General features: G+C 44.6%; 1 protein-coding gene across 10 annotated transcripts in view; it reads left to right on the top strand.

Annotated features, from left to right (window-relative positions):
- CC2D2A (coiled-coil and C2 domain containing 2A) overlaps positions 1 to 14,721 on the top strand; it is a 176,324-nt gene that overhangs the window by 45,806 nt on the left and 115,797 nt on the right. For all 10 annotated transcript variants that reach the window (XR_007151443.1, XR_007151442.1, XR_007151441.1 and 7 more), the window contains 2 exons: positions 7,819 to 7,981; positions 13,707 to 13,843. Coding sequence is in view for 7 of the 10 variants with exons in the window: in XM_047855028.1 (XP_047710984.1) it covers positions 7,819 to 7,981; positions 13,707 to 13,843 (300 nt within the window). In the remaining 3 variants the exon portion in view is untranslated. The remainder of the gene's footprint in view (positions 1 to 7,818; positions 7,982 to 13,706; positions 13,844 to 14,721) is intronic.

Genomic DNA, 14,721 nt, shown 5'->3' with positions numbered 1-14,721 from the left:
TCTTCATCTCTTGTTACAGCCTTTAATTTGAAGTCTAGTTTGTCTGATATAAGTATGGCTACTCCAGCTTTCTTTTGACTTCCAGTGGCGTGATAAATAGTTCTCCATCCCCTCACTCTCAATCTGAAGGTGTCCTCAGGTCTAAAATGAGTCTCTTGTAGACAGCAAATAGATGGGTCTTGTTTTTTTATCCATTCTGATACCCTATGTCTTTTGGTTGGTGCATTTAGTCCATTTACATGCAGTGTTATTATAGAAAGATATGGGTTTAGAGTCATTGTGATGTCCGTAGGTTTCATGCTTGTAGCGATGTCTCTGGTACTTTGTCTCACAGGATCCCCCTTAGGATCTCTTGTAGGGCTGGTTTAGTGGTGACGAATTCCTTCAGTTTTTGTTTGTTTGGGAAGACCTTTATCTCTCCTTCTATTCTAAATGATAGACTTGCTGGATAAAGGATTCTCGGCTGCATATTTTTTCTGTTCATCACATGGGAGATCTCCTGCCATTCCTTTCTGGCCTGCCAAGTTTCAGTAGAGAGATCAGTCATGAGTCTTATAGGTCTCCCTTTATATGTTACAGCACGTTTATCTCTAGCTGCTTTCAGAATTTTCTCTTTATCCTTGTATTTTCAGTTTCACTATGATATGTCGTGCAGAAGATCGATTCAAGTTCCGTCTGAAGGGAGTTCTCTGTGCCTCTCGGATTTCAATGCCTTTTTCCTTCCCCAGATCCGGGAAGTTCTCAACTATTATTTCTTCAAGTACACCTTCAGCACCTTTCCCTCTCTCTTCCTCCTCTGGAATACAAATTATGCGTAGATTATTTCTCTTCAGTGCATCACTTAGTTCTCTAATTTTCCCCTCATACTCCTGGATTTTTTTATCTCTCTTTTTCTCAGCTTCTTCTTTTTCCATAATTTTATCTTCTAGTTCACCTATTCTCTCCTCTGCCTCTTCAATCCGAGCCGTAGTTGTCTCCATTTTATTTTGCAGTTCATTGATCGCATTTTTTAGCTCCTCCTGGCTGTTCCTTAATCCCTTGATCTCTGTAGCAAGAGATTCTCTGCTGTCCTTTACACTGTTTTCAAGCCCAGCGATTAATTTTATGACTATTATTCTAAATTCACTTTCTGTTATATTGTTTAAATCTCTTTTGATCAGTTCGTTAGCTGTTGTTATTTCCTGGACGTTTTTCTGAGGGGAATTCTTCTGTTTCGTCATTTTGGGTAGTCCCTGGACTGGTGCGGGACTGCAGGGCACTTCCCCTGTGCTGTCTTGAATAACTTGCGTTGGTGGGTGGGGCTGCAGTCAGACCTGATGTCTGCCCCCAGCCCACCGCTGGGGCCACAGTCAGACTGGTGTGTGCCTTCTCTTCCCCTCTCTTAGGGGCGGGATTCGCTGTGGGGTGGCGTGGCCCGTCTGGGCTACTTGCACACTGCCAGGCTTGTGGTGCTGAGGATCTGGCGTATTAGCTGGGGCAGATCGGCAAGGTGCACAGGGGCGGGAGGGGCAGGTTCAGCTCGCTTTTCCTTCGGAGATCCGCTTCGGGAGGGTCCTGCGGCACCGGGCGGGAGTCAGACCCGCCGGAGGGACGGATCCGCTTCCATGGGCCTCTCGTCTGCACTTGGTTCTGGAGACTCCGTTCTGCTAGTCTTCTGGCGGTCTTCTGGGTTATTTAGACAGGTGTAGGTGGAATCTAAGTGATCAGCAGGACGCGCGGTGAGCCCAGCGTCCTCCTATGCCACCATCTTGCCAGGATTCCCCAAGACAGCAATTAAAATAATTTAGTGCAGCTATCTAAAGCCCCTTGGAGCAAGATATCAGCCTACCGTTGGGTGGAAAAGTACCATAAGATTAACATCCTCCAATAAAGCAGCAAAGCCATACAGTAAGTCTCCATACACATTTTAAGTATATGGGTGCCTTGCAAACTTGAAATGCACACATAGTTTGGTACTTATATCTGATACATGAGTGCAACTTAATGTCTCTGGTGGCATTTGCCGCAAAAGTTGAAGCGTTTAGTAATGTTTGTCGTTATGTAATGATGGTGATTAGAATCTATTTCTAGGGCATTTTGATGAATTGCTAGATTTTATACAAATTTTTAATTCAAACACCTTTTAATTCTAAGGACCTTGATTACAGAAAATCGTTAAGAGTACATTTAGAGCATGAAGGTACCTTTTCCAGTTGAATTCTTTGGAATTTCCAAATCAGGAGCACCTATTCTGATTATTCCAGTGTGTTTTTTTGTTTTTGTTTTTGTTTCTTTTTGGAAGTGGGAAGGAGTAAAATTGAGAGGATTAGTATGAAGGAAAGCTGTCTTTTTTTTTTTTTTTGGAGGGAAATAGCTTTTATTTAGAATAATTTTATATTTCCAAAAGAATTACAGACATGTTACTCAGTTTCCATACACCCTTCACCCAGCTTCCCCAAATATAAACAAATTACTGCCATAAACTATTAAAACCAGGAGATTAATATTGATAAAAATACCTTAGTCTACAAACCTGATTCAAATTTTGACAATTGTCTTTTTGTGGTCCAGGATCCTATGTTGCTTTGAGGCTTCATATCTCCTTGGTCTCCACCCATCTGGGAAAGTTCCTCAGTCTATCTTTATCCTTCTTGACGTTGACAAGTTTCAAGAATACTAGCTAGTTATTTTAAATAAGTCTCTCAACTTGAGTTTGTCTGATATTTTCTCATGATTTAGATTCAAATTACACGTTAAGAAAAAGATTTATTTATTTATTTGTTATTTTATTTACTTTTATTTTTTAGATTTACATCCAAATTAGCATATAGTGCAACAATGATTTCAGGAGTAGATTCCTTACTACCCCTTACCCATTTAGCCCATCCCCCCTTCCACAACCCCTCCAGTAACCCTTAGTTTGTTCTCCATATTTATGAATCTTTTCTGTTTTGTCCCCTTCCCTGTTTTTATATTATTTTTGTTTCCCTTCCCTTATGTTCATCTGCTTTGTCTCTTAAAGTCCTCATATAATTTTTGTCTTTCTTTGACTGACTAATTTCACTTAGCATAATACCCTCCAGTTCCATCCACATAGTTGCAAATGGCAAGACTTCATTCTTACTGATTGCTGAGTAATACTCCGTTGTATATATATACCACATCTTCTTTATCCATTCATCCATCGATGGACATTTGGGCTCTAGGAAAGCTGTCTTTTTAACATAGTCTTTGCAAAATGGCATAATCCTCTCTACATTTGAGTGCATAAACATTGTATGGAAGAGGTCTAAACACTTCAAAGTTACATCTAAAAAACATTCATGATAAAAACTCATAAATTAGGCATAGAAGGAATGTACCTCAATGTAATAAAGGCCATCTATGACAAGCCCACAGCTAACATCATACTCAATGGTGAAAAGTTGAAAGCTTTTCCTCCAAGATCAGGAGCAGGATGATGCTGCCCACTCTTACCTTTCCTATTCAACATAGTACTACAAGGCTAGCTAGAGCCATCAGGCAAGAAAAAGAAATAAAAAGTATCCAAATTGGAAAAAAAAGTAAAATTGTCTCTACTTGCAGATGCTATGATTTTTTTTCTTAATTTTTTAATGTTTATTTATTTTTGAAGAAAAGAGAGATAGAGCATGAGCAGGGGAGGGGCAGAGAGAGAGAGGAAGACACAGAATCCGAAATGGGCTCCAGGCTCTGAGCTGTCAGCACAAATCCCAATGTGGGGCTTGAACTCATGAACCGCAAGATCATGACCTGAACTGAAGTTGGAAGCTTAACCGACTGAGCCACCCAGGCGCCCTACAGACGTAATCCTGACGACTCAACTAAAAAATTGGTAGACCTAATCAATGAATTTAGTGAAGTTGCAACATACAAAGTTAACATACAAAAATCAGTAGTGTTTCTTTACAGTAGCCACAAGTTTCCTGAAAAAGAAATAAAGAAATTAATCCCATTTACAATAGTATCAAGAACACTAAAATACTTAGGAATAAATTTAACTAAGCAAGTGAGAGACCTGTACTCTGAAAAGTATGACACAGTGATGAAAGGAATCAAAGATACAAACAAATGTAAAGCTATCACATGTTCATGGATTGGGAGAGTCAATATTATTAAAATGTGACTACTACCAAAAGCCATCTGTAGATTCAATACAATCTCTATAAAGGTTTCAATGACACTTGCTACAGAAGTAGAAAAAAACTCCTAAAATTTATGTGGAACCACAAAAGATGCAAAAAGCCAAAGTAATCCTGAGAAAGAAGAACAAAACAGGAGGCATCACTCTTTGATTTCAAGCCATATTATAAAGCTTATAGTCATCAAAACAGCATGGTACTGGCATTAAAAACAGACAAATAGGTCAATGGAACAGAATGGGCAGTACAGAAATAAACCCAAGCATATATGGTCAACTAATATCTGACAAGGGAGGGACGCCTAGGTGGCTCAGTCTGTTGAGCATCAAACTTTGAGTCAGGTCATGATCTCACGGTTTGTGGGATCGAGCCCCATGTCAGGCTGTGTGCTGACAGCTCGAAGCCTGGAGCCTGCTTTGGATTCTGTGTCTCCCTCTTTCTCTCCCTTCCCCCACTCATGCTGTCTTTCTCTCTCTCAAAAATAAACAAACATTCAAAACAATTTTTTTTTAATTTGACAAGGGAGCCAAGAATACTCAGTGAAGAAAAGACAGTCTCTTCAATAAATGGTGCTAGGATAATTAGATATTCACATGTAAAAGAATGAAAGTGGACCCATATCTCAAAATGGATTAAAGGCTTAAATGTAAGACCCGAAACCACGAAACTCCTAGGAAAAAAAAAATACAAAAAAAGCTCCTTGCCATGGGGGCTGGTAGTGAGTTTTTGGAGATGATACCAAAACACAAGCAACAGAATCAAAATGGAATTTTTTACCTAGGCTTACAGAAGCTTGTTCCATACTAATTGGTTTACAAATCAGTGTTCAGCTTGTTCTGACTCTGGATGTCTCTGGAGGTTGCAGACAAGGCCAAGAATGCAATCATTTGGAAGCTTGACTAAGCAGGAGGGTTTGCTCCCAAGGTGGTTTATTCTTCTGCCCGGCGAGAGCTGCTGGCGGGAAGCCTCAGTTCAGAGGCTCCCCACAAAGCTGCATGAGTGTCCCCATGACACGACAGCGGGTCCCCAAAGCACGTATCTGGGAGGAAACAAGGAGGAAGCCACGGTGCCCTTTCCTGACCTAGAGCCAGAAGCTACATACCTATACTCGTAATCCTGCTCTTGGAAGGAAGTCATTGAGGGCAGGGCCCCCAGAACGGGAGGAGAACCAGGGTCCGCTTCTGGAAGGCAGGACTGGCAACAGATTTGTAGGCTTCTGAAATCATGACACTTCTCTCCAAAAGCCACGTCTCCTCTCTTTTGCGTGTTTCTCCCCTGGAAGCAACGTGTTCCTCAAACTGCCCTTTGAAATCATGTGCAAGGTGAGGCCCCGTCCCCGTACTCCATGCGCGCTCTTGTCTGCTCAGACCCTTCCTCAGTATTTTTATGCTCAAGGTGGATTTAGTCTTTCTGGCAGAGGTTTTGGGTTATTTGTAGCTCTCCTTTTCTGTCTTCTCTGCCGTATTTCTCAGTCTGTCTCTGCTCACCGCAAAGCGGAAGAGGGGCACAAGCGAGAAACGTCACACACTGAAATTAGGGCACTTTTTTCTTTTTTTACTTTTTTGACGATTTTGGAATTCTCTGTCTTCAAGTTGCGCTGAGAGCTTGGTCACCACGTAGATTCACTTCCCCTTCTCATTGTTGTGTATATTTGGGAAGAAATTGTAAGAGGCAGGTAACCAGGCAACCACCTGTGCAAATCTCCAGGGGATTTTAAAAGATGTTGCTTAGGGGGTGCCTGGGTGGCTCAGTCAGTTAAGCATCCGACTTCAGCTCAGGTCATGATCTCACGGCTTGGGGGTTCAAGCCCCATGTTGGGCTCTGTGCTGACAGTTGGAACCTGCTTTAGATTCTGTGTCTCCCTCTCTGTCTGCCTCTCTGCCCCTCCCCTGCATTATCTTTAAATTATTTATCTTTAAATAAACATTTTTAAAGATATTGTTCATTAATGGGCACCGGACTTCAATCTAAAAAAAGAAAAGTGGTGGAGGAGAAAGAGAAGAAGGAGAAAAGTAAGGTGGAGAAGGAGAGGAGGAAGAAAGAAAAGGAGAAAAAATTTGGAAACTACACAAACAAAATTAATATGCTTCAGCGAACATTTGTGATTACAGACCCAGTACTTAGAATTTTTACGAATTCTAAGTCCGATAATTCTCACAAAACCCTAAGAGGTAAGCTCTGTTAAATATCGCCATCTGATGGGTGAGAAAAACAAAGATTAGAACAGTAGGTAAGGTCGGGCGTCTGAGTGGCTCAGTCGGTTAAGCTTCAGCTCAGGCCATGATCTCATTGTTCATGGGTTCGAGCCCCACGTGGGGCTCTGTGCTGACAGCCCAGAGTCTAGAGCCTGCTTTGGATTCTGTGTCTCTGTCTTTCCCTGCCCCTCCCCCACTCATGGTCTGTCTCTCTTTTTTTGTCCCTCTCTCTCTCTAAAATAAATAAACATTAAATTTTTTTTAAAAAAAAGAATGATAGGTAAGCTCCCCGAAGGCAGGCAGGCAGTGCAGGGAGCTGGGAGGCAAGACCCAGTAGCCTGAGCAGAGTGTGGACACAGCTGTCCATGTCGTGTCCTGGGGTCCGTGCCGGTCGGCAGGTTAACATACTACATAACTTCTGGGCCCAAGTACTTTAAGTAAATGTGGAAGAATGCATGCCATCAGAGGAGGCCAGAATTGTTGAGATTTCAGTAGCTTTGCCCAGCACACGTCTTCTGTCTTCAGCCCATTCTGATTTTGACATTTCCCAAGTATGTGGAGTAGTGAAAGACAAAAAACCCACCTGTTAAATATGAAAGGCCAGACAGCTTTAGGCCTTCATTTAAAAAAAAAAAGATAAACAGGGCGCCTGGGTGGCTCAGTGGATTGAGCGTCCGACCTCAGCTCAGGTCATGATCTCACAGTTCTTGGGTTCAAGCCCCACATCGGACTCTGTGCTGTCAGTGCAGAGCCTGCTTCAGATCCTCTGTTCCCCTCTCTCTGCCTCTCCCCAACTCACGCATGCTGTCTCTCTCTCTCTCTCAAAAATAAATTAACATTTAAAAAACAAATTTAAAAAAAAGTACACAAAAAAAATTTTTTAATTTAAAAAAGTAAACGGGGGTGCCTGGGTCGTTCAGTCGGTTGAGCATCCGACTTCGGGTCAGGTCATGATCTCGCAGTTCATGAGTTCAAGCCCTGTGTCAGACTCTGTGCTGACAGCTCAGAGCCTGGAGCCTACTTCCGATTCTGTGTCTTCCTCTCTCTCTCTGCCCCTCCCCCTTGCTTGTGCTCGTTCTCTCCCTCGCTCTCTGTCTCTCAAAAATAAATAGACATTTAAAAAGATAAACAAAAGGATGGGGCCCCTGGGTGGCTCCGTCGTTTAGGCGGCCAACTTTGGCTCAGGTCATGATCTCACGGTTGGTGAGTTCGAGCCCTGCATTGGGCTCCGTGCTGACAACTTGGAGCCTAGACCATGCTTTGGAATCTGTGACTCCCCCTCTCTCTCTGTCCCCTCCCCAGCTCATACTCTGTCTCTGTCTCTCAAAAAATAAACGTTAAAAAAATTTTTTTTAAAGATAAACAAAAGGGAAAGGTAACTTTATTATAAGATACATTGTTTGATGAGTTTAATGTCATTATTATTTTTCTAAGTAAACTAGTAATCTTAGCGGATCTTTTTCCATCTGTTTAATCCGCTGCAGGATGAACAATTGCTGATTAGTGCTACAGAGGCCGAGGCTTTTCTGTGGGGCTTAGATCACGCAGCTGCAGATTTTGTGGCAGTCAGACCTGCAGATTATGAAAGCGCCCACGTCCGACTACAGATGGAAAAAGAACTCCTGTTCGTGCCCAGCAGGCTGACAGGTACCTGCTCTTTTTGCCTTCTTGCTCAGCGTGGGCATCTTCGTTTTCCTTCAGATGAAATATGGCTGGTGTCTGAGGATGCCCAATTTCTAATCTGAGTTAGTAATCAAGAAATACCTTTTGGGGCCCCTGGGTGGCTTGGTCAGTTAAGCATCCAACTCTGGGTTTCGGCTCAGGTCATGATCTCACAGTTTCGTAGCTTGGGGCCCCACATTGGGCTCCAAGCTGACAGCACAGAGCCTGCCTGGGATTCTCTGTCTCCCTCTCTCTCTCTCTCCTTCTCTCTCTCTCTCTCTGCCCCTCCCCCACTTGCACTATCTCTGTCTCTCTCAAAATAAAAAGATAAACTTTAAAAACAAAAAGAAGAAATGCCTTCAGGTGAAACTAAAATAAAGAACATGAGAAAATGCCCATTGAACAAACGCTCACTGATAGACCAGCAAAAGAAATACCAGGATGTTGTGGGGGTCCCTGCATCAAATCAGCAACCTGTGCTGGGGATGGAGAACATGTGAGACTCTGAGATTCTGAGATTCGGGCTGTGAGAAGGAAACTCTCTCTGCTTCATCCTCTACCCACTCAACCTTTCTAGAACACTTTTGTGACCAGACATATGTGGGTTTCTTCCTACACCGACCAATTCTCCAATACCAGCTGGATATCCTATAGCTTACTACCTGCCTGGGGCTAACGCAGACCCCACAAATAAGGGCTCGGCCCCACAAGACTACTGTCTACCTCAGACGCCAGCCTCAAGTAGTGGGTCCCCATGTTACCCACACTTCTGCTCGATTTCGCCACAAATTGGGGGCTCCGTGACCCCCTCCTCAGGTTTGATCATTTGCTGTAACAGTGCATAGTAGTCAGAAAAATACTTCTACTTGCTGGTTGATCATGTAAGAAAGGATATGAGAGAGCCCACACGTGAAGAGATTCACCGGGCAAGGCACGAGAGGAGGGACACGGAGCTTCCATGCACCTCCGCACATTCGCCAACCAGGCAGCTCTTCAGACCCCTTCACTTAGGACTTCTATGGAGGCTTCTTACATAGACACGATCATTGTAGACCAAATCACTGCCATTAATGAAACCTGTAGTCCCTCTCCTCTCCCAGAGGTGGGATGGAGGGCACGGTTGCTGCAAGTCCCAACCTTCTACTCACAAGCCTGCCCACCAGACCAGTCTGAGACTCTCCAGGAGCCCCCAGCCACCAGGCATGTCACTGTCATGCAAAAGGATGTTATCACGTGAGCGATTCTGAGGGAGCTGCAAAGCAGGTTGGCTGAGGTTCCTCACCTCAGGGAGGTGGAGGTCGGGAATGGTTAAGGGGCTGGAGTCAGGACCACTGGATTAACTCCTAGTGACTGCCCCTGGCTGAGTTTCTGGCCTGGGCTTCCCTTTGCTCTTTTCTCACCTGGAATTTTCTTTCCTCCTGAGAGTGCCTGAGGGACCTCCCCAGTTACTTAACTGGTAGTTCACACTTAAAATGGCAGGGCGGGGGTGCCTAGGTGGCGCAGTCTTTTGAGGGTCCCACTGCGGTTCAGATCATGATTTCGCAGTTCGTGAGTTCAAGCCTCACGTCAGGCTCTGTGCTGACAGCTCGGAGCCTGAAGCCTGCTTCGGATTCTGTCTGTCTGTCTGTCTCTCTCTCTCTCTCTCTCTCTCTCTCCCCCTCCACTGCTTGTGCTTTCCCTCTCTCTCACAAAAATAAGTAAATAAATATTTTTTAAAAATTAAAATGGCATGGCACAAAAACAGACACTCAGATCAATGGAACAGAATAAAGAACACAGAAATGGACCCACAAACATATGACCAACTAATCTTTGACAAAGAAGGAAAGAATATCCAATGGAATAAAGACAGTCTCTTTAGCAAGTGATGCTGGGAAAACTGGACAGTGACATGCAGAAGAATGAACTGGGACCACTTTTTTACACCCTACACAAAAATAAACTCAAAATTGATAAAAGACCTCAATGTAAGACAGGAAGCCATCAAAATCCTCGAGAAGAAAGCAGGAAAAAAACCTCTTTGACCTGGGCCACAGCAACTCCTTACTCACTCAACACGTCTCCAGAGGCAAGGGGAAAAAAAGTAAAAATGAACTACAGGGATCTCATCCCCAAAATAAAAAGCTTCTACACAGCAAAGGAAACAATCAGCAAAACTAAAAGGCAACTGACAGAATGGGAGAAGATATTTGCAAATGACGTATCAGATAAAGGATTAGTATCCAAAATCTATAAAGAACTTATCAAACTCAACACCCAGAAAACAATCCAGTGAAGAAATGGGCAAAAGACATGAATAGACACTTCTCCCAAGAAGACATCCAGATGGCCAACCAACACATGAAAAAATGCTCAACATCACTCATCATCAGGGAAATACAAATCAAAACCACAATGAGATACCACCTCATCCCTGTCAGAATGGCTAACATTAACAACTCAGGCAACAATAGATATTGGCGAGGATGCGGAGAAAGAGGATCTCTTTTGCATTGTTGGTGGGAATGCAAGTTGGTGCAGCCACTCTGGAAAACAGTATGGAGATTCCTCAAAAAACTAAAAATAGAACTACCCTATGACCCAGCAATAGCACTACTAGGCATTTATGCAAGGGATACTGGTGGGCTGTTTCGAAGGGGCATGTGCACCCCCATGTTTATAGCAGCACTATCGACAGTAGCCAAAGTATGGAAAGAGCCCAAATGTCCATCGATGGATGAGTGGATAAAGAAGATGTGGTATATATGTACAATGGAGTATTACTCAGCAATCAAAAAGGATGAAATCTTGCCATTTGCAACTAAGTGGTTGGAACTGGAGGGTATTATGTTAAGCGAAATTAGTCAGAGAAAGACAAATATATGACCTCACTCATATGATGACTTTAAGAGACAAAACAGATGAACATAAGGGAAGGGAAGCAAAAATATAAAAACAGGGAGGGGGACAAAACAGAAGAGACTCATAAATATGGAGAACAAACAGAGGGTTACTAGAGGGTTGTGGGAGGAGGGATGGGCTAAATGGGTAAGAGGCATTAAGGAATCTACTCCTGAAAATGTTGTTGCACTATATGCTAACTAACTTGGATGTAAATTTTAAAAATAAAAAATAAATTTAATTCAATTTAATTTAAATAAAATAGAATAAATTAATTAAAATAAAGAAAAGAAAAGAGAAAAGAAAAGGCAGGGTGGTTTGAGACTGAAAAGGGGATCCTGCACTTACCTTACCTGGAAGCTAGATTTCTTTTCAGTTGTCATGTCCTGAGTTCCAATTAAAAGCCCAGCCAAAGATAATTTGTTGTTTAATTTTGATAGTTAATTTTGAATCACGTGTGTTCAATGTATTTGTTGGACATGGCGCAGGATGGGGGTGGGGGGGTGTGCTGCTTGGGTGGCTCAGTCGGTTAAGCGATCGACTTTGGCTCGGGTCATGATCTCACAGTTCATGAGTTTGCGCCTGGAGTCTAGCTCTGTGCTGACAGCTTAGAGCCTGGATCCTGCTTCGGGTTCTGTGTCTCTGTCTCTGTCTGTTCCTCCTCCACCTGCTCTCTCTCTCTCTCTCTCTCTCTCAAATACAGATTTAAAAAAAATAATAATAATAAGCAGAAGGGAAACGTGCCCAAAGCTGACACCTTTGCCATAATAGTAACAGTGAATGCATCCTGTGCTCTCCCGCCAACAGGCACCTTTCTAAGCACTTGCTATGTATCCACAAATCTGCTCCCACACCAGGGCTAGAGAAGTCGTCTCTTTCATTTTACAGATGAAAAAGCAGAAGCCCAGAGAAGTTAGGGAACTAGTCCAAGACGTTGAATCTAGTGACGTGAGGGAGGCAGGTTTCTGAGCGGGGTGGCCAGCTGCAGAGGCCACACGTCTGGCACAATGCGTCCTGATGCCCTTTGGGGGAGTGGAGAAATGCATTTGCGGCAACCTCAGCCAAGGAGGAACTTCTTCACCTGCGTCTGTGTGCAGAGGACTCTCACGTCCAGGCCTGTTGCTGGAGCCCCCTGAGTTGGGAGTGGAGGTTTCACCCCAGGGGCCCGCTCAGACAAGGGGTGGGGGGTTGCTCGTGGAAGAGGCCTAAGCTGTCCCGGCTGCACGGGGGTCCTGCTCTGAGCAGGGATCCCATCACAGATCCTTCTCCCACTCGCACTGGCCCACGGGGGGGCCCTGTGAGGAGGTGACCCTGGCCTAGCCAACAGGAGTCGGGGAGCCACACAGCCCCAGCTCCTCCTCCGCAAGGTATGACCATGAGCGAGCTCCTCTATTCCGGGGTGCCTCGCCTGAAGTCAGCAGGAAATGAGATGCGCCTATGACATGACCCTGGACGTTTAGTTTTCCTTTGAGCACTGAGGAATGACATGAGTGAATTACCTGTGCTGTGACCAGCACATAGCAGGAGATCAGAAATAATAGTAATTTCTGTTACTGGTGCTGTCGTTCTTGTCACTGTTTGGAGAACGGTTGCCAAAGTCGAGTGTGTTAGCCAATGTCAAGGCTTCTACTTACACGTATTTTTAATCTCTTCCTTCCCTGATCTAATTCTGTAAGTATGATCATGCGTACACAACATACAGGCATATGCAGGGTGGGCGAGTGCTCAAAAACGTTCCCTTGAAAAGAGTTGAAGACCCCTGGGATTAGTGATGGGCCCCCGTCTAGCCATGTGAGGGGTGGGGAACAGAAATAAAGGTTACAACAGTGGTTTGCCCCAGGTTTTCTAAAGACTCCGAGGTAGGTTCTTCCAGAACTACTGGCATTGGTTGCTTTTTTGCGGGGGAGTTTGGGAAGCAGAGTATCCAAATGGCCACACACAGGAGAATTGGCAGATTCGAGGATTTGGCGAGGTTTAGAGTGAGGTAATTATAAACAAAAGTGATTCTCCACCTTTCCTCTTAGCTCCCAAATTGGCTCCGGGCCGTCACAAATCCACCATCTTTTCTCATTTCTCCTCTGGCCTACTCTGCCCAAGCAGGCCCAGGGATCTTTCTAGAACTGAGAATCTGCTGGGTCACTCCCCAGGTAGAGCCTTCGGTGACCCACCCCCCTGGCCAGAACCCACTGCTGCTGGTGGCCTGAGAGGCCCTCCCTCCACCCTACTGCCCTGCAGGGCTCACCACCCACTCAGTGCCCGCCCTGTGTTCCTCCCCATCCCCTGTTCCCTGGGACACTCACACCCCCAGGTCCCCATCCCCAGCTCCTTCCTTCTCAACCCTCAAGTGCAAATGCATCGCCTCCGGAGAAAATCCTCCCTTGCTGCTCTGTTTCAAGTTTATCTCCTTTTTTAAACTTCTTAACTTAGAAAGCATTTTCTCATACTTTACCTCATTTCATTCTCCCAAGAACCTTGTGAGTAGATACTCTCATCCCTTTTGTACGGAAAGAAAGAGTTCAAAGAAGGGCCCGGCCCTGGTTCTTTCCACCAGTGAGCGATGAAGCAGGTCCTCTGATTTGAATATCGCCGTCCCTGTGCTTTGCCACACTGGTGAGTTAGGTGTGGACTTATTTCATGATTCTGCAACGTGATATTACGGGTGAACACATTCCTCTTTTCCCTGGTTCTGCTTCTAGAAGTTAACATGGAGCATTTGCGGCTTCCAAGAATCTAAATGAAATCTCCAGTGGTTGTTTGAAGTCACCAAATTGCAGCTGCAAATGTTTAGGCTGGCACCAATGTTGCTTTTATTTGCTTCTGACCTATCTAGTGCCTACGTATAAAAAGCTTCCCGAGAACGTACAGCCCAGATATCTGGAAGACGAAGGCCTGTACATCGGCACAAGACCGGACGTGCCTCGCACCTGTCAGAACATCATGGAGAACAGGTTGCTGACACAGGAACCTGTAAGCACGCAGCCAGTGTCCCCCCACCCACCCCCCGTCCTCCCTGTCCCCCGGTGGGCAACTCTTGGAGCTGCTTCTTCCTGTGGGGACAGTCACATCATGCTCATTTCCTCCTGCCTGTAGACAGTGGTTCAATATTTTTATTTGTCTCTCAGTACATTTGGCGATCCTCAAACCGCACAACCTCTCCCCCCGCTTAAAACCCATCTTCCGTTGGCTGGGCTCAGGATTCTTCTGCTGAGTCAGATGTCCACAACCCTCACGCAATTCACAGAAATGTTTAATCATCCACGGATAGAAGGTTCTCCGTTGTTTTGCTCCTATGGTTTTTTCCTTCAATTTTTCATGCATAGAAAATACATTTTTTCTGAAGCACCCCTGTAAGCTTTTTGTTAACGCTTTTTTGGAGGGGAGTGAGGACTATATCTTAATTGTGGGGGGTGTTAGTGACGACTCAGTTGCTAATGGAAACGAGGCTTTTATTTTTTTTATTTAAATTTTTTTTTATGTTTATTTTTGAGAGAGACAGAGAAAGAGAGAGTGTGTGAGCAGGGGAGGGGCAGAGAGAGAGGAAGACACAGAATCCGAAGCAGGCTCCAGGCTCTGAGGTGTCAGCACAGAGTCTGACGCAGGGCTTGAACCCACGAACCACAAGATCGTGACCTGAGCCAAAGTTGACACTGAACCAACCGAGCCACCCAGGCGCCCCAGAAACGAGGCTTCTAAAGATCTATTGGGACAGGGGAAGGTGCATGAAATGTGTGTGTCGACCCAGAATTTTCTTGCAAGTGTTGTTTCTTTTGTAAGCCATTTTCTGTCCAGTTAGAAGACGTTGGGACGTCTGGGTGGCTCAGTCAATTGAGTGACCAACTTCAGCT

The sequence above is a fragment of the Prionailurus viverrinus genome, chromosome B1, assembly GCF_022837055.1.
Source record: "Prionailurus viverrinus isolate Anna chromosome B1, UM_Priviv_1.0, whole genome shotgun sequence".
NCBI classification, from domain to species: domain Eukaryota; kingdom Metazoa; phylum Chordata; class Mammalia; order Carnivora; family Felidae; genus Prionailurus; species Prionailurus viverrinus.
The sequence above is the reverse complement of the archived record's forward strand: the minus strand, read 5'-3'. Positions and strand labels throughout refer to the sequence as shown.